Below are 26917 nucleotides of genomic sequence, written 5' to 3'. Positions count from 1 at the left end.
AGCTTTCTGCACTTAAAATTCTGTAACAAAATACCTGGTGTTTTCTAATTGCCAAAATTCAAATATGCTTCACCAAGAGAGAGGATGGTTGATAGATCTGATGAGCTTTGGTGAAATGTCATAAACTGGGAAGAACTAGAGTTAAATAACTGTAAATTCTTATGAAACATGAACAGAATCTTGGACAGTAACATTAGCAACATTAAGACCCGCACTAGCCAAGTGAAGCTGCCTGTTTTGAAATTCCTTGATTATAACCAGAATATTAAAACTCAAGGGAGGATAGAGCAACATTAACACTGAAGGAAACACCATCAAATAATAATAATAATAATAATAATAAACTTGAAATAACTTATAAAAGTATCACAAGATGAAGACAAAATCTAGAAAAAAATAAATTTTTCAGTATGCCCAACTGTTTACAGAGCTGTCTACAAGAGGTTCTAAAGTGGATGCATAATACCCCATTACATAATTCTGAGAAAGAAACACTTTTTTCTTCAGTGACAAGTTACCCAGGAGTATGATGCTATAAGACATAAGCGAATGAAAAGAAGATAAATAAGCCAACTTTCTGATATTTTTGTTGTCAGAATCTGACATTATCCATAACGCAAAAGTTGCAGAGATTATATGTTTAAGAGAATCTGTAACATGTCACTTCCAGTTCAGGTTGTTATCAGTAGAAACACCTAAGAATATAGAATATTCTGGTTCATTAACTGATTTACCCTCATACCTTATTTGTAATGGTGTTATCGGACTTTGTGCAGACTGAACTGTATCATGTATTGTGTTTTATATAAATTCAGTGAGTTAGTTATTTGCATGTTCCATGGATTAGAACTGCAACCTCTCACAATGATGTGGAGTGAGCCAGTTATAGTACATCTCAGCAGAAAATATAGCAAAATGCTGACCACTGACATGATTTCATATTTTTTATTTAAATACATACATACAGCAAGTTATGCTTAATTACAAAATGTTCAATATGTCTTTTCCCCTGTAGGTGACTTGCTACAACAAATAATTGCATAGCTGTCCAGTATAATGTGTTAATGAAAAAATATTTATTTGCAAAAACTCACAGTGAGAAGAAACTAAAAGAAACAACAGAGAAGTAACAAAAACTAGGAGACTCTATAGTCTTACAGCAAAGATAAAAAACAACACATGACCAGAAAAAAAACTCTTGCACCCTTTTGATATCACTTTGCACCAGACATGAAAAATATCACTGCCACACAACCCCCCCCCCCCCCCCCTTAAGGTGCGGAGCCCCAAGGTTATCTTGATACTTGAATTTTATATGACGTCCAGCTCTGGTGTGCGTCGGGTGTCTCAGGGGCGGTGACAACGTTGTTTGTGGTGATGATTCACCTGTCTCAGACGATGTACTGAGTGGTGTTTCAGTATGCTCTGCATCCATCATGTGTTGATGCACAGGCGTGGTGTCAGAGGTCAGAGAGGGTAAAACCCATGCTGGTTTGACACGTTCAATCGATACCTTTGTCGGAACACCATTGTACATTATGTCCATGGTATGCTTATTTCTACTCAGCACCTGAAATAGGCCCATATATGGTGGTTGTAAAGGCGATTTGACTGAGTCTGTTTGCAACATTACATGAGAGCAATCGTAGAAGTCTTTGTGTACAAACACCTTACGGTTGCCATGGTGAGAAGGTGGCGGGCAACGTATATTTGTGCAGTGACGTTTTAGCTGCTGCACCCAGTGTGTGAGACCCTCTGATCTAGGTAGTGAGGTTGGTACTAAATAATCTGCAGGAATCTGTAGCAGCTCGCCGTAAACCATCTCGGCAACTGATGCACCAATATCGGGTTTGTGAGCTGTCCGCACGCCTAACAACACTAGTGGTAATGCTTCCGTCCATCTCTCTTGATGACACATCAATGCTCCTTTGAGTGTTCTGGGCCATCGTTCGACCATACCATTACTGGCAGGGTGATAGGTAGTCGTGTGGTGGCATTGGAAACCGCACATTTTGGATAGCTCGAGGAACAACGTAGATTCGAACTGATGTCCTTGGTCAGTTGTGACATGAAGGGGGCATCCAAAACTGACAACCCACATACAAAGAAACGCCTTTGCAGTAGTTTCGGCTGAAATATCAACTATTGGAGTTGCTTCTGCCCATCTTGTGCACCTATCTATGGCCGTAAACAAATCTGTAACCCTCAGACAGTGGGAGAGGTCCAACCAGGTCCATGTGAACATGTGCGAAACTAGCAGAGGTACCTTGAAAATCTCCAATATCAGCACGCACATGTCGTCCTACTTTACTTTGTTGACAAGGAATGAGAACGTACCCAATGGTGCGCGTCTCTTTTCATAGAAGGCCACACATAGCGGTCTGTCAGCAGCTTGATTGTAGCGTTGGCTCCTGGGTGCGATATTGTGTGGACACTGTCGAATGCTGTCTTGCGCAATATTAATGAAATGAATGGTCTTGGTCTGCCTTGAGAAAAGTGACACCACAGCTTCAGCTTGGAGTTAGGCACCAGAATTTGCTCGAACTTCAGACCTGTAGACGGGTCGTTTAACAGCTGTCATAGCTCTGCATCCTTGGTCTGTTCCACTGCAAGTTTATCATAGTCTATAATTTCTCAAATCCCACAAATATGTGAAAATTAGTTAGCCACTAAATATTCCGCACCTATTAAATGGTGTATATCTGTCGTGAACTGACTTGTGAACTCAATATAACGGAACTGTCTTGGTGAGCACTTATCACTGGTGTTTTTAAAAGCCAATGTTATGGGTTTGTGGTCTGTAAACACAGTCACTGGTCTAGCCTCTATTTGTGGGCGGAAGTATCAAATTGCTTCATAGATCGCAAACAATTCTCTGTCAAACGCGCTCCACTTCTGTTGTGCAGCCTGTAACTTTTTAGAGAAAAACCGTAGTGGTTGCCATTGCCCTTCTACTCGCCAGTGCAGTGCCACCCCTATTGCTGACTGGCTCATGTCTACAAGAATAGATAGCTGTGCATAGTGAACTGGGTGAGCGAGCAACATTGGTTTGCTGAGGCTTGCTTGAAGATCATTAAATACTTTGTCCACTTAATTATTCGTCGACCTTTGGCGTCGCGTCCCTTGAGTGCATCAGTGAGTGGAGCATGCACCATAGCCATTGCTGACAGATGACGTCTATAAAAATTTATTACTCCCATGTATCGTCGTAGCTGTTGGTAGTTTGTCGGTTTCGGAAGGGCCTGTATCGCCGCGATCTTCTCTGGCAGAGGCAATATACCTTCTGATGACACAGTATGGCCGAGGAAAGTGACTTGGTTCTTGTGCATGACGCATTTATTTTCATTTAAAACGACTCCGTAGTCAGCTAGACGCTTGTGAAGTTGACACAGATGCTGTTCATGTGTTTGACTATCCGGAGAGAAAACCAAGATGTCATCAAGATAAGCAAAGCAAAATGTTAATCCCCTTATCACTTCGTCGATAAAACGCTGCCAAGTCTGTGAGGTGTTCTTAAGGCCAAAAGGCATAAATAAAAACTCGAGTAATCCAAGTGGTGTAATCACTGCTGTCTTCTGAACATCTCTTGGAGCCACCGGTATCTGGTTGAATGCTTTCTTGCAATCAACAACACTAAAAATTTTCGCGCCGGCCAAAGCACATGTGAAGTCCTGTATATTAGGTACTGGGTATCTATCTGGAATGGTTCTTGAGTTGAATGCTTGGTAATCCCCACACAGTCTCCATTATCCAACTTTGTTACGTACTAAGTGTAGGGGTGAAGACCATGGACTGTCCGACTGGCGAATTATTCCCGACTGTAACATTTCCTCGAATATCGCCTTTGTTTCTGTCAATCTCTCTGGTGCGATTCTACGTGCTCGTCGTGAAACTGGTTGTCCTGGTGTGGTACGAATATAGTGAACCGTACTATGTTTAACTTCTTTTGTCTGTCTGTCAGAACATCTCCGATTCTTCTCTTCGTCACGTAGCTCTTCGGCTACAGAGTTGCCAATCGCCTGTAGCTTCTCACAAGTTGTATGCCCTTTAGTGCTTGATATTGCAATGTTGTCTGTCAGATTTAACAAACATTTTCCCTGTAAGTCGACCGCCAACTTGAAATGTACCAGAAAATCAGTGCCCAAAATAGGTTCTGATATACCAACTATCACAAAAGACCAGGTAAACTGTTCGGAAAAACCCACATCAATCTTGCACACTTTACATCCGTATGTGTTAATCACCAAGTTATTCACCGCCTTCAAACGTGGATGTATGTCTTTTTCATTGTGTGGCGCATGGCTGACAGGAATCGAACTAATGTCTGACCCGGTATCCACCAAAAACCTTGTACCCGTAAGTACGTATGATACATACAATCTTTTCGAAGCAGGCGGCATATGTATTGACAATTGCTGTCACTGACATGAAAACACTGCACTGTTTCTGTACATACCTTGGTTGTCTGAGTAGGCGCATGGTGATGTACATCTTGTAGCATCTCTCCCAAAATGTTTATGGTATCAACACACCTTACGCTCGTCCTCTTGTTGACTTCGTGTTTCACGCCCAGCCCGGTCTCTCTTGCACTTAAAGATAACTTGTGGTCGCTGTAGTGTGCGTAGCTGCATTCGCAAATCCTCTATTGCAGTTTTTAAATCTATAATTTCGTTTGAACTATTTGTTGTTTGTCGCGTTGCAACTGCGGCACAGTTTACTGTTATATCGCCAGTTTGGTCTTGCTGGTAATGGCAGTTATCGTATGTGGCATCTGTCGACGTCATTGTGACTGTTGCAGTAGGCTCGTGCATCTCGTAGATTCTGTCTGCAGCGAGCAGCAGTTTGTCAACTGATCTTTCCTCGTATATAGCTAGTGTAGTTCTTACTTGCGTTGGTAGCTGTTGTTGCCATACGTGGAGTAACAGTCTATCAGAGACTGTCGAACTATCTACCAGGCTGGATAAATGACACCAGTATTCTGATGGGGTCCTATCTCCCCGTTTCTCTTGGTACAGTACTTGTTTGACTCTGATGTCAACTGACTTTACACACCGAGAAATTAATTCTTCTTTCAGTCTACAGTATGCTCCTGTAGGTGGGTTCACTATAATGTCAGATATCAAAGCCGAGGTCTGATGGTCAAAATTACTTATCACCAAGGTGAACTTCTCGTGATCACTGACTATTCTTTGTTGTAGAAATATATTTTCCATTACCACGAACCATGTGTGTGGCTAAGAAGGCATGAATGGGGGCGCTCGTAATTGCAACCTTTGAGTTGGTGAAGCACTGAAACCAGCGGGTAGTTCCATTGCTGTTACTTGCTGTGGTTGTGCTGCAGTAGTCCCAGTTTCCGATGATTTTGCCTTGCTGGTGTGTGCCATGGTTGTTGAACCAACGTCATTCCTTTGGTCCGGTATATGCTTGAAGTTCATATCTTTTGAAATATGCAACTGTAAAGTTTCTATCTCATTCTAAAGCCTATGAATTTCTTCCGTTATCGAACTGCATCATTTGCCGTCGTCATTCATTGCTTTTGCTGTTAATGTTTGACATAGCTAATGAAAGGTTTAAAGTTCCTTAATCGGAGGTCACCAATTATGTAGGCAACTTGCCTACAACAAATAATTGCATAGCCGTCCGGTATAATGTGTTAACAAAAAAATATTTATTCGCAAAAACTCACAATGAGAAGAAACTAAAAAAACAAAAGAGAAGTAACAAAAACTAGGAGACTCTATAGTCATACAGCAAAGATAAAAAAACAACACATGACCAGAAAAAAACTCTAACGCCCTTTTGATATCGCTTTGCACCACCCCTTCCCCCTCTCTAAAACACACACACACATGATCATACTATTACACATTCAGAAATTCTTCTATGGACTAGGAGTTGTCAGGCTGGTATAATTTCAGTTTGTGATAGTTCACTTGCAGAGAACTAGTTATTAATTTTTACAAAAACATTAATTACATTTTCTAGTGATGATTGTAATACACTGTCAGTGAAGAGATTAATTATGACTTTTAGATACATGACTGAAGATGATTTGCAGAAAACAAGAACTGCAGCAGACCGAATATTGATCCCTGTAGTGATTATTCCCCATTCTGAAGATGCTGTTTCTTGCATACCCTCCATGGGTTTATTACTGCAGCACTCCATATCCTTTTAGACATGTAGAATGAAAACCAGTTACCAGCAAGATCTCTGAAACCAAAATATTTGACCTTCTGTAGGAGAGTGCTGTCAACTGCAAAATAAAAGACTTTTGACAAGTCACATAACAACAGTTGGCAATATTTTACAATTTAAATTTTGTATGCTCCAATTTTTTAATTGAAAGACAGCATGTTTGATGATGAGATGCTCCTGAAATCCATATTTAGACTAACTATGTACCTTATTTTGAGAGAAGTGTGCTATGGTTCTTGAATACTTAATTTTTTCTACCTTCAAGGAGGAGTTAAGTGGAGGAATTGTTCAGTCATTACGACATTTTTCTTAATACCTTTCTTGTAAAGGGTATTGTCAACATAATATTTCAGTCTGACTGGGAATTTTCCCCTTGATATCTGTATATGAGGCCGAATAACTGTTTTTATGTAAAGAACAGGATTTAGGTAACATCCCTAACAGAGATCTGTACATAAAGGGATCAGCTCTGAAGTGTACAGTCAGTGCTGTGTTTATTGTGGTAGCTATTTATACCTTCTCACTGTACCAGTTATCAGATCATTGCTACAGACTTGTTTCCTCTTTGGCTGCACTTCGGACATTTACTAGTAATGATAGCATTTGGAACTTGTACTATGGATGGCCTTTGTTGTAATATTCCTACACCAAATTCCTTTTAGCGTATAATGACTGTGTTGCCCTACACATATCTCTATTTGTGTCTTATCCACTTCCCTGGAATATCTACCATGCATTTGTAATGTACTGGTATTAGCACAAAAACAAAAGTAAATTTATTAACAACGTGGAAATAATGTCCCAGGTGTGTAATCTTGTGATGACAAAAATTTTGAAATTGTGGTACGTAGAATAGTTTGACACCGGCATACACACATTCTCATACTTAGAGATCTTCATGTTAATATGTTATGCATGAATGTTGGGAATGAAAAGGTTTTATGGGCCTGCATCATCACCTGTGAAACTAATGGTTAAGTTGAAGTTGTTTGTATTGAACCATTAATCAACTCAATAGTTCAACAGATCATGTTAGAACAAATTATGGTCTCAACAGATGACAAAGTGTCATTTCTCAGATCATTTGGGACAAATCCGAGTACCAAAATGAAATACTGAAACCAACCAACATTTAAAATGCAATGTAAGTTATAAAATTAATAGTGTTATGGATATTATGAGGCATACAGCTAGAGAGCAGTCATGGTATGGTAGTGTCAGAAGTAGTACAGAATAAGATAGTGGTGATTATCAAGTAACTATTATCTGTAAGCCGAGTGAAGAGTTCAACCATTTAACTTTTGTGTTATGAGTTAAACTCCTTGGGAAACACCATGTTTAATAATAATGGGGGATACATGCAACAACCTCAAATACACAGATGAAGACATCAAAGCATATCTCTAAGAACATTCCTCAGACTAATATGAATATTGCCATGTACTTTGAAGTTTGTTGTTGTCTATAGAAGACTCACTAAGCAGAGGGACAGAGTATTTGTTCATGTCAATTGTGGCACACGTTGATGTTTAAAACAGTGTCCCATATTCTTCCAGGGCAAAAATTAGAGAAAATACCAGATAAACAAAAGCTCAGAAACAAATACTTGTCGCAATATGGGCCATTCTGCCCTATGATAGTGCTCTGTCAGTTGACATCACAGGATGTATTCACAGAGTTAGCATGTATTCTTACACATGCCTCAATAGTTCTTCTTAAAGAACTACAAACTTTGGCAGACACATCTGGCTGGCCTAGAATTTGATCACATGCATGGGGCATATGTTTCTGTAAAACAGGCATATTGTCAGCGGATATGACATATTCCACTGAAGGCCAGAAACAGAAATATAGGTACAAGGAATGAAACTGTGAAGAAACTTTGATAATGGAAGATATACTATAGCTGAGTGATAAAAGAGGGAAGTGAAATGAATACCTCAATACAAGTCACTAAGAAATGAAATCAGTAGGATATGTAGTGAAGCTTAAGCAAAATGGGTGCAGGAAAAAGTGACAAAATTGAAAAGGAAATAGAATAGATTCAGTATAAAAAAAATTTAAAATTGATTTGGTAAATTAAAAAGAGTCATCAGCATTGCATGTGCAGTAGGAATTCCACTGCCAAATGCAGAGGAGAGAGTGGAAAGAGCAGACTGGGGATCCCTATGATGGAGGAAGAGCAGTCTGCTGATGTGATTAAAAAACAAAAAGGTATCAATTTAGAAGACATGGAGGATCCAGCATTAGACTTTGACAGAGCTTCGGAACAGTTGCGATCAAACAAAGCAGAAGGAACAGATAACATTTTTTTTTGGACTTTCTAAAATCATTTATTTATTTATTTATTTATTTATTTATTTATTGTTCCGTGGGACCACATTTAGGAGAAGTCTCCATGGTCATGGAACGAGTCAATACATGAAATTATAACACGATTGTAGAAACACATAAAATGAAACAAGTCGTTAGTTTAAATAAAGAAAATCAAGAATGTAACACTGGAATTTGCTTAATTTTTTATCTCTTCCAGGAGCTCCTCGACAGAATAGAAGGAGTGAGCCATGAGGAAACTCTTCAGTTTGGACTTAAAAGTGTTTGGGCTACTGCTAAGATTTTTGAGTTCTTGTGGTAGCTTATTGAAAATGGATGCAGCAGAATACTGCACTCCTTTCTGCACAAGAGTCAAGGAAGTGCATTCCACATGCAGATTTGATTTCTGCCTAGTATTAACTGAGTGAAAGCTGCTAACTCTTGGGAATAAGCTAATATTGCTAACAACAAACGACATTAAAGAAAATACATACTGTGAGGGCAATGTCAAAATTCCCAGACTATTGAATAGGGGTCGACAAGAGGTTTTCGAACTTACACCATACATAGCTCGAACAGCCCGTTTTTGAGCCAAAAATACCCTTTTTGAATCAGAAGAATTACCCCAAAAAATAATACCATATGACATAAGCGTATGAAAATATGCGAAGTATACTACTTTTCGTGTTGAAATGTCACTTATTTCAGATACTGTTCTAATGGTAAATAAAGCGGCATTTAGTTTCTGAACAAGATCCTGAACATGGGCTTTCCACAACAGCTTACTATCTATCCGTACGCCTAGGAACTTGAACTGTTCCGTCTCGCTTATAACATGCCCATTCTGTCTGATTAAAATGTCAGTTCTTGTTGAATTGTGGGTTAGAAGCTGTAAAAACTGAGTCTTACTGTGATTTAGCATCAAATTATTTTCCACAAGCCACGAACTTACTTCATGAACTACATTATTTGATAATGTTTCAATATTACACACGAGATCCTTCACTACCAAGGTGGTGTCATCAGCAAACAGAAATATTTTTGAATCACCTGTAATACTAGAAGGCATATCATTTACATAAATAAGGAACAGCAGTGGCCCCAGCACCGACCCTTGGGGAACGCCCCATTTAACAGTGCCCCATTGGGACCGAACATCATTACCACTCTCAATATTGCGGAGGATTACCTTCTGCTATCTGTTCTTAAAGTAGGAGGCGAACCAATTGTAAGCTACTCCCCTTACTCCATAATGTTCCAACTTCTGCAGTAATATTTTGTGGTCAACACAGTCAAAAGCCTTCGTTAAATCAAAGAAAACACCTAACGTTCTCAACCTTTTATTTAATCCGTCCAAAACCTCACAGAGAAAAGAGAATATAGCATTTTCAGTTGTTAAGCCATTTCTAAAACCAAACTGTACATTTGACAGCAAATTATGTGAATTTAAATGCTGCAGTAACCTTGTATATACAAGCCTCTCGATAACTTTAGCAAACACCGATGGCATAGAAATAGGTCTATAATTGTCAACATTATCCCTGTCTCCCTTTTTATAAAGTGGCTTCACTACCGAGTACTTTAATCGGTCAGGAAACCGACCACTGCTAAAGGAAAAGTTACAGATATGGCTAAGTACTGAGCTAATATACGTGGAACAATACTTCAGTATTCTGCTAGATACCCCGTCATATCCATGAGAGTTCTTGGTCTTTAGTGATTTAATTATTAACTCAATCTCCCTCTTGTCAGTATCATGGAGGAGCATTTCAGGTAACAGTCTCGGAACACTTTTTTCTAAGAGCGCTATATGATTCCCTGTTGGGACTAGGTTTCTATTTAGTTCACCTGCTATATTCAGAAAGTGATTATTAAGTACTGTACATATATGCGACTTATCAGCAACACGGACATCCCCACTACGCACTGATTCTATATCCTCGACCTGTCTCTGCAGACCAGCCACTTCCTTTACGACTGACCATATGGTTTTAATTTTATCCTGAGACTTAGCTATTCTATCTGCATACCACATACTTTTTGCCTTCCTAATAACTTTTTTAAGCACCTTACAATACTGTTTGTAATGGGCTGCTGCATTTAGATTTTGACTGTTTCTAACGTTTTGATATAATTGCCACTTTGTTCTACAAGATATTCTTATCCCTTTAGTCAGCCACCCAGGCTGCCTGTTTGTGCTAGTACCCTGTTTTAAACGTTCTAACGGAAAGCAACTTTCAAAGAGCACGAGAAAAGTCTTGAGGAAAGCATTATATTTATCGTCTACTGTATCAGCACTATAAACATCTTGCCAATCTTGTTCCTTGATAAGGTTTACAAAAGTCTGTACAGCAACTGGATCAGCTTTCCTAAAAAGTTGGTAACTATATTTAACATGTGTTGAAGCACAAAAATCTTTTAGACTTAAAATTTGTGCATCATGATCTGAAAGGCCATTCACCTTTTTGCTAACAGAATGCCCTTCTAATAATGACGAATGAACAAAAATATTGTCTATGGTTGTTCTACTGTTCCCTTGCACTCTCGTTGGAAAGAATACGGTTTGCATAAGATTATATGAATTAAGGAGGTCTACCAGCATCCTTTTCCTTGCACAATCACTTATACAATTAATATTGAAGTCACCACATATAACTAACTTTTTGTATTTCCTATAAAGTGAACCAAGAACCTCCTCTAGCTTTAGCAAAAATGTTGTGATATCGGAGTCTGGGGATCTATAAATAACAACAGTAAGAAGTTTAGCTCCACTAAATTTAACCACACCTGCACAACATTCAAACACCTTTTCAGTGCAGTACTTTGAAACATCAATTGACTCAAATGGGATACCGTTTCTCACATACATGGCTACTCCCCCACACCGCAAAGAGCTCCTAGAAAAGCTGCCAGCCAACCTGTATCCTGGTAAAGGAAGCCTCTGAATTATCTCCTTATTTAAGAAGTGTTCAGATATACCAATAATTTCAGAGTCAACATCTATAAGCAGTTCACTAACTTTATCTCGAATACCTTGTATATTTTGATGAAATATACTAATTCCCTCATTAATCGGATACCCAAGCTTTGTAGAAAGTGGTTTCTTTGTTAGAGAGACTTCCCTTAAGCAGGAATACCTATCAGCTGACTTCAATCTAAAAAAGGTACAGCTCTAACACCCACAACTACCGGAATTTTCCCATGAGTGATCCCACCACCCCCACCTATGCTGTCACCTATAAGTTTTGCCAACCTCCCCTTCCCATACCTGTTGAGGTGCAGGCCATGTCTAGTGAAACCCGTCCTACTGATAGACTCCACCGACACCACTGAAATGTGACTCATGCCTTCTGTCATCAGCGCACCCCCAAGTCTCATGTTATTACGCCTGACGGCTATATTAAGATGAGGCCGATCGTGACGCTGAAACAGGGAAAGTGGCAAGTAAATATCAAAATTAGTGTGTAGAATTTATGAAACTGGAAACGAATCATTAGACTATCGGAAAAATATCAACCATACAATCCCGAAGGTGGTAATGGCAGATAAGTGTGAGAACTATCACACAGTTACCTTAATAGCTCACATATCCAAGTTGCTGACAAGAAATTTTTTTTTTTTTTTTTTTTTTTTGGCCAGTTATGGACCGCATACAACTTAAGACTTATGGTATTTCTTTTTCTTCCGTTCTTCCCAGTACTTCTTCATTTTCATGCCAACTGCTCGTCTCTGCTCATCTGTCCACACTCTATTGGGTCGAGGTTTTGAACTCCCCCCTTGTTGTTATTGTAATATTACTGGTTCATTTATTTATAGTCTATTTACTATTATCTATTCTTCTTCCATCAGTACAGCTTAATTATTATTTTTACTCATTTACTTATTACTATTTTCTTTACACACTATTTACATTTTCAAAGGGGGAGTACTGGCCCCGGGTAAGGCTAGCAGTACCGTTTCTCTTTTACTAGATGCCTCTAGCTGGCTGTCTCCATTCCCTGGTGCCCTCTCTCGACGTTATTTTATATTAATACTACTGCTTAGCATCACCTTTTTGCCACTAGATGGCTTGCGCTGGCTGCCTCCAGCTATTGTATTGTAGCGTCACACATCCCTCTCCATTTCATCACAAGGTATTAAATTACCACGGGGTGAAATGGCTAGGTCATGTGACACTCAGCATTTACTTTTTTCTACGTGTAACCATTGTCATAAATATCTTATAGACAACTAAATAATCTGATTTCCTTATTCTCTAAATTACACTCTTTGAAACATTTCTATACTTTATCAACAGGTAGACAAACACTCTTTTACAATTCTGTTACATTATTGTCGCTGCCCCTAACACACAATAACATTAACACTTTTTTATATGATAAATGTTTACCATGTCTCTGTAGTCATTTAAGATTCACCACAGCTTTTATACTTACTTTTCAGTCTTTTCTGTTACTTATATTGTCTATGCATCTTTTTATTCACCTCTCTCATTTAATCCTCAACCTACCACATCCGTATTCATTCCTTTTGTGAAACCCTTAATATTATTCAAATTATTTTCCACATCCCTGGTCTCTATTTATGATAGCTCTTGGTATCTCTTTTTCTATACAGTTTCAGCTCAACAATATTTCGAGTGCCATATTTCCTTTTCAATTCTGGGAAGATCAAGTAAAATACATTGGTATACAGAATGTCAGCTACCTCAAATGGACCTTTATATATATGAAAGAATTTTGAATTTCCCGAATTTATTTCTTTTGATTTAATGTGGGTTTTCACCAATACTAAACCTCCTATTTCAATTTTTGTAAATTTCCGTCTTTTTTTCATGTTGTTTCCTCCGTGCGGTACTTTTCTTTTCTGTTCTCTCACTAAGCATTTCTTTTCCATTATGTCTACTTCTTTTCTGGGCGGATAGTCCATACACTCCTCAACCAAGTTCTTTTCCCTAATTCCCTTTAAAATTTCATTAGGTGTAAAACCTGTACTCTCATGTCCCACATTGTTCATAACATTTATGTCCTGCACATACCTTCCCCAATTGCAGTGTTTATCATAGGCATATGTACGAGGTAGTCTCCCTATTTCACGCATACTTCGTTCCACTGGATTACCTGAAGCATGGTATGCTGTTAAGTATCTCCGACTCCTTGTAACTCCATACTATTTTTCCACTTTTTTTATATAAATTGGGGCCCATTGTCTGTTAATATACTCTTAGGCTTCCCAACTTTCAAAAAAGAGTCTTTGATCATTTTGTCACAAACCAATTTTGCCGTTGCTTTTCTCATTGGGTATAATTTTATAAATTTGGAGAAAATATCTAAGGTGACAAATATGTAACCCCTGTGGTTCTGGGTAATGGACCACAAAAAACTAAAGCCACTATTTCTAATACATCGTTAGGCAAAATTGACTGCATAGGACCTCTGCTCTTCTGATTGGACACTAGCTTTTTGGCACAGTTCACGTCTTTATCATATCTTGAATTTGTCTTGCCATATTATTAAAATACACAGATTCATTCAATCTCTCTAAACACTTCTTTGGTCCAAAATGTCCATAATTTAAATGTACTTCGTCAATTAGAGTTATTACGTACTTCTCTGGCCAACACACTCCCCATACATCAGACATTTCTTCCCTTCTCCTATATAATACTCCTTTATATACAGGGTGTCCCAGCTATCTTGTCCACCCAAAATATCTCTGGAACAATAACAGCTATTGGAAAACGACTTTCACCGGTATCAATGTAGGGCTAGGGCCCATGAATGTACATATTTGGAAACATTCTAAAATGAAAGCATATGTGTTTTTAACACAAATTTATGTTTTTTTAAATGGACCTCTTATATTTTTTCTTCAGCAATTCATAGCATGACAAAGCACATACATAATGGCGTTGATTGCATCGCAATATTCCCATTACATCCTGAGATATTAAGACGCAAAGTTGACGCTTGAAACACCCGACATGCGCTGCTAGCACACGTCCTGAGGCTCAGGCGTGAACCCCATGCTGCCCGTAATCGCGATGTGATTGACATGCGTAATCACACTTCCATACTTATCAAGAGGTCCGAAACGAATAATACGGTCTGCTGCCATCCTGCATTAACGTCGTACATTCCAGCAGGTATTTATCCCATAGGCTAGGGGTGATGCAGTTCTGTAACATATCTGTGTACCGCAACGTTAGTCACAAAGTTAACTTCACTTATCGTTAATCCGTTACTAAAAAGGTAATGTCGTTCAACGTTAAAACTTTACTTTACTGTAGATCTAGTGCAAGTGACAGTTAATCATTCACTCGTAATAGTAAAATTCATGTTGATGGTTTTAGTGAAACGAGCAAGTGGACTAAAAGTTTTACCGTTGTTTAGGTAAAAATGTTTTGATTTGGGAAGTTCAGGTAGGACATAGAAGATGAATGTAAACATGTTTAACCAGTTAGTTTTATCATCACATAATTATCAATGTTATGTTTATCTAATGCGTTAAATGACAAATTGTTGCAAACAAATGTTTCTTAACATCACTGGGTAAAATGGCCCTTTGTAGAAACTTCCACTGTGATACCAGCACTACATACTAAACATAGCGTTCACATCTCATGCTCAAAGTGATGCCCATTGGCTTGCATACATAGGGTCACTCTGCGTATGAAGGATGCCCTACTTCGTGCTACTGTTTCCTCTTTGATGGCTGTACAAGCATCAATAATGCGTTGCTTCATGTCCTCTGGTGTTATTGGTTCATGTTGGTAAACAGCATCATTCACTGCTCCCCAAAGAAAATAATCCAGCGGTGTAAGGTCCGGAGATCGGGCAGGCCACCTAACTGGGCCACCTTATCCAATCCACCTACAAGGGAACTTACGGTTCAGAAGTCGTCGTGCTCGTAAGGCGTTATGTGCAGGGCATCCGTCATGCTGATACCACATGACCAATCTCCGGTTTAGAGGTACGGTGTCCAAGAGATCAGGAAGATTGTGTCGTATAAATCAGGAGTATTGTCTGCCATTTTGGATGCCATTTATAAAGAAAGGTCAGATAATGGTATCTCCAATAATCCCATACCAAACATTAACTTTCCACGGACGTTGATGCTCTACCTGACGGAGCCATTTTGGATTGTCTGCAGACCAATAATGCATAATCCTCATATTGACAATTCCTTTGTTGGAGAATGATGCCTCATCGGTAAAGAAAACATCTGCAAAAAAATTTAGATTAGGCAGAAGTTTTTGCTGAGCCCACCGACAAAATGTTACCCTATTGTGGAAGTCATTTCCATGAAGATCCTGGTGTAAATGAACATGGTAAGGATGAAATTTATGACGTTTAAGAATACGCTGTGCACTTGATTTCGACACACCAACTTCACATTCAATTTGATGTGTGCTGATTTGAGGATTCACAGCTATGGTAGCAAGCACAGCAACTTCAGCACGTTCATCTGTGCGTGTTCTAGGACGATGTCGAAGTCTTGGATTTAAGCTTCTCGTTTCATGAAGACGAGATGTGAGACGACCAAACATCCGGCGCGAAGGCGATGGCTTGTCAGGGAATCGTCTTCTGTACAGCTGTTCTGCCTGAACAGCATTTCATCCACCTACAACAGGGTACAGTACAGGTACGTAGAGTAGAGTAGAAAACAGACATATTAACTTAATAATCATAATGTTCGCTAACAGTACTATCAACAAACAAGCAATCTCATAACATATTTCCCATCAACGTACATTCTCCATAGATCAGCAGCATTTCTACCACATCTTCATGTGTGTACATTATACTGTACAGTATAAGTTCCACAACACAACGTTTATTCACAATGTGTACTACCTCCATGCCGTCACTAGATTACTCTGATGCACGACTACACTGGCAAGCGGTGTACTGCACGCCAAAGCAACAACAAATGGAATGCTCGGAGGGTGGAGGAGTACACGAGTTTGCTTGGGTCGCAAATCATAAACAAGGTGAAGTGGTAACTGTGGCAGTAGTGGGAACTACATTGGACACTTGACTAGGTAGAGCCAGGCCCTGTGCGACAGGCACAATGGGTCATATAACGCTTTAGATAAACCTTATTTTGGGTGTGCAGCATAAATAAGACAACCTGCCGGGTGTACACCGATCGGTACTGGTTCATATTGTGTACGTAGATACGTAAAACGTGCAAGAGGGAAACCATTATGTGCTTATGAGAGTTGATGGCAGCAGACCGTATTATTCGTTTCGGACCTCTTGATAAGAATGGAGGTGTGATTACACATGTCAATCACATCGCGATTACGGGCAGCATGGGGTTCACGCCTGAGCCTCAGGACGTGCGCTAGCAGCGCATGTCGGGTGTTTCAAGCGTCAACTTCACGTCTCAATATCTCGGGATGTAATGGGAATATTGCGATGCAATCAACGCCATTGTGTATGTACTTTGTCATGCTATAGATAGCTGAAGAAAAAATATAAGAGGTCCATTTAAAAAAACATAAGTTTGTGTTAAAAAAACACATATGCTTTCGTTTTAGAATGTTTCCAAATATGTACATTCATGGGCCCCAGCCCTACATTGATACCAGTGAAAGTCGTTTTCCAGTAGTTGTTATTGTTCCAGAGATATTTTGGGTGGACAAGATATCTGGGATACCCTGTATACAGTAATACTTTGTCAGTTTTCTGTTATTCTTCTGTCTAAATTCGTGCTTTACCATTGCCCAAAGCTGATCATCATTCTGTTCTCTCCTCATGTTTTTATATATATTCTTAACTTCCTTTTGATATCTTACCCCTTTAATACGGTAGATTCTTTTACAACCCTCTACTTCTGTATCGTTATCTGTGGCTGTCATACCAATAGGCAAACTTGATAATGCATCTGCCACTACGTTCTGTTCTCCTTTTATGTACTTAATTTCAAGATCAAACAATGGAAAATACAGGTTGGAATGTAACAATACCAGAGAAGGAAAGTTGTCACTTACCATATAGCAGAGATGCTGAGTCGCGATAGGCACAATAAAAGGATTCACACAATCATAGCTTTCGGCCATTAAGGCCTTTGTCAGCAGTAGACGCACATACACACACGCATACACACACTCACGCAAACGCAACTTGCACACACGTCTGCAGTCTCAAAGAGCTGGAACTACACATGATCATGTGAATCTTTTTATTGTGCCTATCACGACTCAGCATCTCCGCTATATGGTGAGTAGCAATTTATCTTCTCTGGTATTGTTAATTTCAAAGTAAAATTGTTATACATACAGGATACACCTAGTCAATCGACTATGTGACAATTTGCATTTCGTCAAAAATTCAATGCCTGATGATCACTGTAAATTATCACCTTATGTCCCCATGTTGTTGTTGTTGTGGTCTTCAGTCCTGAGGCTGGTTTGATGCAGCTCTCCATGCTACCCCATCCTGTGCGAGCTTCTTCATCTCCCAGTACTTACTGCAACCTACATCCTTCTGAATCTGCTTAGTGTATTCATCTCTTGGTCTCCCTCTACGATTTTTACCCTCCACGCTGCCCTCCAATGCTAAATTTGTGATCCCTTGATGCCTCAGAACATGTCCTACCAACCGGTCCCTTCTTCTTGTCAAGTTGTGCCACAAACTCCTCTTCTCCCCAATTCTATTCAATACCTCCACATTAGTTACGTGATCTACCCATCTAACCTTCAGCATTCTTCTGTAGCACCACATTTTGAAAGCTTCTATTCTCTTCTTGTCCAAACTATTTATCGTCCATATTTCACATCCATACATGGCTACACTCCAAACAAATACTTTCAGAAACGACTTCCTGACACTTAAATCAATACTCGATGTTAACAAATTTCTCTTCTTCAGAAACACTTTCCTTGCCATTGCCAGTCTACATTTTATATCTTCTCTACTTTGACCATCATCAGTTATTTTGCTCCCCAAATAGCAAAACTCCTTTACTACTTTAAGTGTCTCATTTCCTAATCTAATTCCCTCAGCATCACCCGACTTCATTCAACTACATTCCATTATCCACGTTTTGCTTTTGTTGATGTTCATCTTATATCCTCCTTTCAAGACCCTGTCCATTCTGTTCAACTGCTCTTCCAAGTCCTTTGCTGTCTCTGACAGAAATACAATGTCATCGACGAACCTCAAAGTTTTTATTTCTTCTCCATGGATTTTAATACCTACTCCAAATTTTTCTTTTGTTTCCTTCACTGCTTGCTCAATATACAGATTGAATAACATCAGGGAGAGGCTACAACCCTGTCTCACTCCCTTCCCAATGACTGCGTCCCTTTCGTGCCCCTCGACTCTTATAACTGCCATCTGGTTTCAGTACAAATTGTAAATAGCCTTTCGCTCCCCGTATTTTACCCCTGCCACCTTCAGAATTTGAAAGAGAGTATTCCAGTCAACATTGTCAAAAACTTTCTGTAAGTCTACAAATGCTAGGAACGTAGGTTTGCCTTTCCTTAATCTTTCTCTGAAGATAAGTCATGGGGTCAGCATTGCCTCACGTGTTCCAATATTTCTACGGAATCTAAACTGTGTTCCCCGAGGTCGGCTTCTACCAGTTTTTCCATTCGTCTGTAAAGAATTCGCGTTAGTATTTTGCAGCTGTGACTTATTAAACTGATTGTTCGGTAATTTTCACATCTGTCAACACCTGCTTTCTTTGGGATTGGAATTATTATATTCTTCTTGAAGTCTGAGGGTATTTCGCCTGTCTCATACATCTTGCTCACCAGATGGTTGAGTTTTGTCAGGACTGGCTCTCCCAAGGCTATCAGTAGTTCTAATGGAATGTTGTCTACTCCCAGGGCCTTGTTTCGACTTAGGTCTTTCAGTGCTCTGTCAAACTCTTCACGCAGTATCGTATCTTCCATTTCATCTTCATCTACAGTCTTTTCCATTTCCATAATATTGTCCTCAAGCACATCCCCCCTGTATAGACCCTCTATATACTCCTTCCACCTTCTTTGCTTAGAACTGGGTTTCCATCTGAGCTCTTGATATTCATACAAGTGGTCTCTTTTCTCCAAAGGTCTCTTTAATTTTCCTGTAGGCAGTATCTATCTTACCCCTAGTGAGATACGGCTCTACATCCTTACATTTGTCCTCTATCCGTCCCTGCATAGCCATTTTGCACTTCCTGTGGATCTCATTTTTGAGATGTTTGTATTCCTTTTTGCCTGCTTCATTTACTGCATTTTTATATTTTCTCCTTTCATCAATTAAATTCAATAGTTCTTCTGTTACCCAAGGATTTCTACTAGCCCTCGTCTTTTTACCTACTTGATCCTCTGCTGCCTTCACTATTTCATCCCTCAAAGCTACCCATTCTTTTTCTATTGTATTTCTTTCCCCCATTCCTATCAATCGTTCCCTAATGCTCTCCCTGAAACTCTGTACAACCCCTGGTTCTGTCAGTTATCCGGGTCCCATCTCCTTAAATTCCCACCTTTTTGCAGTTTCTTCAGTTTTCATCTACAGTTCATTACCAATAGATTGTGGTCAGAGTCCACATCTGCTCCTGGAAACAGTCTTACAATTTAAAACCTGGTTCCTAAATCTCTGTCTTACCATTATATAATCTATCTGATACCTTCTGGTATCTCCAGGATTCTTCCATGTATACAACCTTCTCTTATGATTCTTGAACCAAGTGTTAGCTATGATTAAGTTGTGCTCTGTGCACAATTCTACCAGATGGCTTCCTCTTTCATTTCTTACCCCCAATCCATATTCACCTACTATGTTTCCTTCTCTCCCTTTTCCTAATCTCAAATTCCAGTCACCCATGACTATTAAATTTTCGTCTCCCTTCACTACCTGAATAATTTCTTTTATCTCATCACACATTTCATCAATTTCTTCATCATCTGCAGAGCTAGTTGGCATATAAACTTATACTACTGTAGTAGGTGTGGGCTTAGTGTCTTATCTTGGCCACAATAATGCGTTCACTATGCTGTTTGTAGTAGCTTACCCGCACTCCTATTTTTTTATGTCCCCATAGAAAATAATAAAACTTCTTAAGAGCCCATAAGTTTCACTAGCAAACACAATGGATTTCCTTTCTTCCTTTCCATTACTATTTCCTACTTGAAACAAATGGGCACCTAACCCATATGCACTGCTCTCTGTCTCTAAAGAAAAAGGCAATTTCAAATCTGGGTGACTCAATACGTTATCTTCACTCAATTTAGCTTTCAAAACTTCAAACGCCTCTTGACACTCTTTCGTCCAAATAAATATCTTACCCATTTTCAACAACTCATTTAGTGCTGGATTATTAAAAGCCTGATCTGCTACAAATTTTCTATAAAATCCACACAATCCCAAAAACGACTTCACATGCTTCCTACACTTGGGAACTGTGAATTCTTTTATTGCTTGCATTTTTGCTGGGTCTTTCCTAATTCCTTGACTACTAATGAGGTATACCACAAACATGCTTTCTTCTTTACAAAATCTGACTTCTTGAACCTCAGTGTCATTCCTCCTTTCTGTATTGCTTGACATTCTTCATTTAAAATTTCACAATGTTTCGTCCAACTCTCCGTCGCAATTAAAATGTCGTCTACATATACAGTTCCTTTCTTACTGAATTCTTTCCCCAAGACTTTATCCAGTGCTCTTATAAAAATTGACACTGATATGTTGAGTCCAAATGGTACCACACAATATTGGTAACATTTACCCCCAAATAAAAATGCTGTATATTTTCTATGTTCAGCAGCTAATGGCACCTGCCAATACCCAGCTGTTAAATCGAGACTACCCAAATACTGTATCCTGTTAAAATTTTGTATTATCTTATCTAAACAATCTGGCTTATCGAATTCTCTTTCAACTATAGTATTCAATTTTCGCGCATCGAGTACTACTCGAATACCTCCATCTTTTTTCTCCATACACATAATTGGGTTATTATAGTTACTATCACTTCTTTAAATGACTCCTAACTTCTCCATTCTCTCTAGTTCCTCAGCGACTGCTGCTCTCTTAGCTAGCGGTATCTTGAACAGTTTCTTATAAAATGGTTCATGTGTTTTCACAGGCAACCTACATTCAAAATGTTCTATTCTTCCAGTTCTTTTGAAAAAGTTCTCTCATTATTGACTAATATCAGGTATAATTCTTCTTTCTTTTCTTCATTAATAGTCTGAATACTTTCTACTTTCTCCCTCATCTGTTCTCGCTTATTTATTATCTCTCAATCGTCCTCTAACCAAAAGTTCTCTGCATTTACTTCATCATAATAGGTTCCATACGGTAACTCTACTATTTGTAGAGAGTGTAACTGGTCACTTTCACTTATCACTTGTCCTATGAATTTAACTCTTTTTCTCTTCCTTTGCATTTTTAACTATCACACTGGATCACAATCTATAATTATATGGTTGTCGTTCATCCAATCGGCTCCCAAAATTCTGTTGACACCGCTTAGTGTCACCTTTTTGCCACTAGATGGCTTGCGCTGGCTGCCTCCAGCTATCGTATTATAGCATCACAACTTGATAATAGAATTAAGCTTAAGAAAAATTAATTTATCTTCATTCAAATTGTCAATCCATAAAAAGCATTGAACAATATAAAATGATGCAAAATGTTCGAAATTTTCAGAAAAATTGGTAAAAACTATGGGGAAACAGGGATAATATACAATCTGTATGATAATCAAGATGGAACAGAAGACAAAGAAAGAAGTACTCGGGGTTAAAAAACAGTGTAAGACAGGGATGCTATCTTTCTGCCCTACTGTGCAACCTAGACATAAAGAAGTAATGCGGAAATAAGAGAAAGATGTGAGATTAACATTCAGGGTGACAAGATACAGATAAAGCTTCATTGATAACATTGCTACCCTCTGGACTTATGAATAGAGTGAATAGTCTACTAAGCATAGTATATGAACTGAGAGTAAACTACATAAGGACTTAAGTATTGAGGAGTAGTACAAATCTGATTGAGAGAAACTTGATGTCAGAATAGGTGACTACATCACAGACAATGTGACGGTATTCTGTTACCTTGCAAGCAAAATAACACATGATGGACAAAGGAAGGAGGTCAAAAGAAGCAAAGTGGCAAAGCAAAAGAGAACACTAAGTCTACTATTATCGTAAACATTAATATGAGATGGGAACTGCTGAGGATATGCACGCAGATCACAACACTGTATGTCACACACTGTGGGAAAACTGAAAATGAAGAGAAGTAAAGGATTTGTGATGGAGAGTTGCAGAATGTTTCTGAAAATTGAGTGCACGGAAAAAAATAAAGAAATACGGAGGTTCTCTGTGGACTGTGAGAAAAGGAGTAAGTAGAAGAAATTAACTAAAAGAAGCAAGGACAAGATGACAGGAAACGTGAATATATCAGTGAATAATATCCACAGTACTACTGGCAAAGACAGATTCAAATACATCTTTAAAAAACAAAAAAATTGAGGATGTCGTGTGTAAATGTTGCTCTGCAGGAGGGAAGAGAGGGGAAATGACTCAAGACAATTGATCAGGTATTCACTGAAGGTTGAAGGGAAGTGTATGACAAAGAGTGAAATGGATGACTGCTCTCAGAATCAATGCTTCACTTTTTCAGAACTCTACCACCCCTTTTCCCAGATCTCTCAAGCACTGTTGAGGCTTGATTTTCACAAACTGTGCGCCAGTTGAGTGCCAAAGCAACTGCCATAAGAACACAAATCTGTGACATTCTTCCAGAAGCATGAGACAGGGTGATCAGTTTTTCAGTTATATTGTCACTGATGTTGAAACATGGATGTTGCAGACCACGCCAGAAACAAAACTACAATCCATACATTGTTGGCATAATGAGTCACTTATGAACACCAAAGTCAAGCAAATAATATCTGTCAAACAAATCACGTGAACTGCCTTCTGTGTTGGTGCATTGGTATGATAAATGCCTTATCAATGTTCTTGCCAGTGCTGAGGCATAAAAGGGAAGACTATTTTACTTTATCATTTGCTGGCCTAACTAAGAAAAGATCATTCCACTCTTGTAATAGCATTCTCTGGCATTACATCCACACTATCGCCAGATGGAATGACACTGTCACTTAAATTCACACAAATAGACTTTCCCTACTGCAGTATCTCCTAAAATTCAGAATAAGCAAATGTCTAGTGCGAGGTGTGCCATGACCAACAAGTGTTAGTTTCTAGGCTCCCAGTCTGACTCTTCAAGATATTATTTATAACATGAGATCCATGCACCCATCCAGTACATCCTACTGCTGTCCTGACACAGGTTTATTCTACCTTAATGGAGGCAGAACAATCTGAATAAACAGCTATGCCATACATCAGTTTCGCTGCTACTTCCACAAATTCTTTTGTGGGGTTATAGCAAATAAATGGATGCTGCCAAACTGTATTGGAGCCACTTAGTAGCAGAGCATGCTACTTAGTACAACATGATCAACTTCAGTAGCGGCTGCATAACCTGGGCAATCTCGATTAAACTTACCTGAATTGTATACATGAGAATTATCCTTACAAGTATCCTTCAACCCCACTTGCCCTACATGACTTCAAACCCTCAATTTATATTTACTATGTTATCACACCAAGAGTATTTTTACATTTATCATCAGGAATGTGTTTTCAAAATTTGTGCATACGCACACATATTTGGAGTTGTTAAAGTGTTTTATTTTCTAAATATAACCAATTATAAAGGCTTACATCAGAATTATACTCTTTTTACCTCAATCATTTCCTCCAGGCTCTTAGCTTGTTCCGTTGCAGTTGTGGTGCGATCAGTTGCCTTTTCCAATCGCTTCTTGAGCTGCGAAGTGACAAGCCTCAGTTCATCAATGCGATTTTGCTTTGATTCCTTTTCAAGGCAAAGCTGAGTATTCCTTGATCTCTGATTATCCAGTTGTGTTCCTGTTGCTGACAGAGTCCTTCGTACGATAAGACACTGAAAATTAAATTCAGCTTTAGACATAGTGTTATAACACAACGAAAAAGAGGAAAATGATTTTGAAAAATAAGTTAAAAAGTGCCCATGATTCTTTCCCAGCTCAAGATAACATTGAAATGTAGCAAGTGAGGGTAAGAAAATAGATGTAAATATACCAATATCCCACAACTTTATCTTAAAGCTGATTCCAAAGAACAGTTTGTTTTAACTGTCCACACTAGTCTATCCTGTGCAAGTCTTCTCATATCCATGTAATTACTGCAGCCAACATCCATGTGACCTGCTCGCTGCAGTAAGCCTTGGTCTAGCTATTCAAATTTTACTTCCACAGTTCTTTACATTACAAAATTAACTATTCCTCGATGCTTCAGAATGTACATCTACATCCACATATACGTTCAGGAAGCAACAGTATGGTGCATTGTGGACAGTACCTTGTACCATCAATAGATAATCATTCCCTCTCCTGTTCCATTCACAAATTGAGTGAGGGGAAAAATGACTGTCTATACTCCTCCATACAAGTCCTTTTTTTCTCTTGTCTTTGCAGTCCTTACATGAAATTTAGGTTGATGGCAGTAGAATCATTCTGCAGTCAGCTGTAAATGCTTGTTTTCTAGTTTTTCTCAATAGTGTTTTGTGAAATGAACATTGTCTTCCCTCCAGAAATTTCCATTTGAGTTCACAAGGCACCTCAATAACACCTGTGTGTTCACTGACACTTCTGGTAAGAAATCTAGCAGCACATCTCCGAATTGCATTTATGTCTTCCTTTTATCCTATAAATTGAACCCTTCTTTTAATCAAATCATGAGATAAATTTCGTTTCTCACTGTTTAGATTCTGCATCTCTTCATCAGTTACCTCATCTACCTATCCGACATTTAGCATACTTCTGTAGCACCCATTCCAAAAACTTTTGTTCCCTTCTGTTTTTCATCCCTATGTCAACATTTCACTTCCATATGAGGCTGCACTCCAAATAAATATTTTTAGAAAAGACTTCCCAATATTAGATGTTAACATTTTTTTCCTGTGTTGCATCTTTGCATTTTATAGCCACTTTACACCTGTTATCAGCATTTATTTTTCTACCCAGATAAAAAAGCTTTCTACTACTTCACAGGGTTGTATTTCCTAACCTGATTCCCTCAGTATCACCATACTTGATTTCACTACATTACCCTTGGTTTACTTTTGTAGGATGTCATCATCAGCAGGAACAAAACTGGTGGTACGGATTGGAGTGTGGAGTGTTAGATCCCTTAATCAGTCAGGTAGGTTAGAATTTTTAAAAAGCGAAATGAACAGGTTGAAGTTAGATATAGTGGGAATTAGTGAAGTTTGGAGGCAGGAACAGGACTTCTGGTAAGCTGAATACAGGGTTACAAATACAAAATCAAATAGGGGTAATTCAGGAACAGGTTCAATAATGAATAAGAAAATAGGAATCTGGATAAGCTACCATGAGCAGCTTTGTGAACATATTACTGTAGCCATGATAAACAAGAAGCCCATGCCTACCACAGTAGTACAAGTTTATATGCCAGCTAGCTCTGTCAATGATGAAGAGATTGAAGAAATGTATGATGAGACAAAAAGAAATTATTCAGATACTTAAAGGAGACAAAAATTTAAATGTGATGCAGGACTGGAATTTGATAGTAGAAAACGGAAGGGAAGGAAAAATAGTAGGTGTATATGAACAGAGGGAAGGAAATGAAAGAGGAAGCCACCTGGTACAATTTTGCACAGAGCATAAGTTAATCATTGCTAACAGTTGGTTTAAGAATCATAAAAGAAGACTGTATACGTGGAAAAGACCTGGAGACACACCAGAAGGTTTCAGATTGATCATATATCGGGAAGACAGAGATTTAGGAGCCAGATTTTAAACTGTAAGATATTCCAAGGTACAGATGTGGACTCTGATCATAATTTATTGGTTATGAAGTGTTGATTAAAACTCAAGAACTTGGAAAAAAGTGGAAACTTAGGAGATGGGACCTGGATAAGCTGAAAAAACCAGAGGTTGCATTAGGCAACCGCTGACTACAACAGGAGAAAGGAGTACAGCAAAAGATGAATGGGTAGTTTTAGGAGATGAAATAGCTAAGGCAGCAAAGGATCAAATAGGTAAAAAAAACAAGGCCTAGTAGAAATCCTCGAGTAACACAAGAATATAACTGATGAAAGGAGAAAATATAAAAATGCAGCAAATGAAACAAGTGAAAGGGAATACAAATATTTTAAAAATGAGACTGACAGGAAAAGCAGAATGGCTAGAGGACAAGCGTAGGGCTTTAGAAACATATTTCAGTGGGGGAAAAATAGATAATACCTACAGGAAAATTAAAGAGACCTTCAGGGAAAAGAGAATCAGCTACTTGAATATCAAGATTTCAGATGGAAAACCAGTCCTAAGCAAA

The 26917-nt window shown here is 38.7% G+C and overlaps 1 protein-coding gene across 2 annotated transcripts in view; it reads right to left on the bottom strand.

Moving 5' to 3' along the window:
* The window catches only part of LOC124776284 (coiled-coil domain-containing protein 39), a 503452-nt gene that overhangs the window by 189475 nt on the left and 287060 nt on the right, over positions 1–26917 (bottom strand). For both annotated transcript variants that reach the window (XM_047251190.1, XM_047251189.1), the window contains one exon: positions 24270–24485. In XM_047251190.1, the coding sequence (XP_047107146.1) occupies positions 24270–24485 (216 nt within the window). The remainder of the gene's footprint in view (positions 1–24269; positions 24486–26917) is intronic.

The sequence above is a fragment of the Schistocerca piceifrons genome, chromosome 2 (assembly GCF_021461385.2).
Source record: "Schistocerca piceifrons isolate TAMUIC-IGC-003096 chromosome 2, iqSchPice1.1, whole genome shotgun sequence".
Lineage (NCBI taxonomy): Eukaryota > Metazoa > Arthropoda > Insecta > Orthoptera > Acrididae > Schistocerca > Schistocerca piceifrons.
This window is presented reverse-complemented; position numbering and strand designations above follow the sequence as displayed.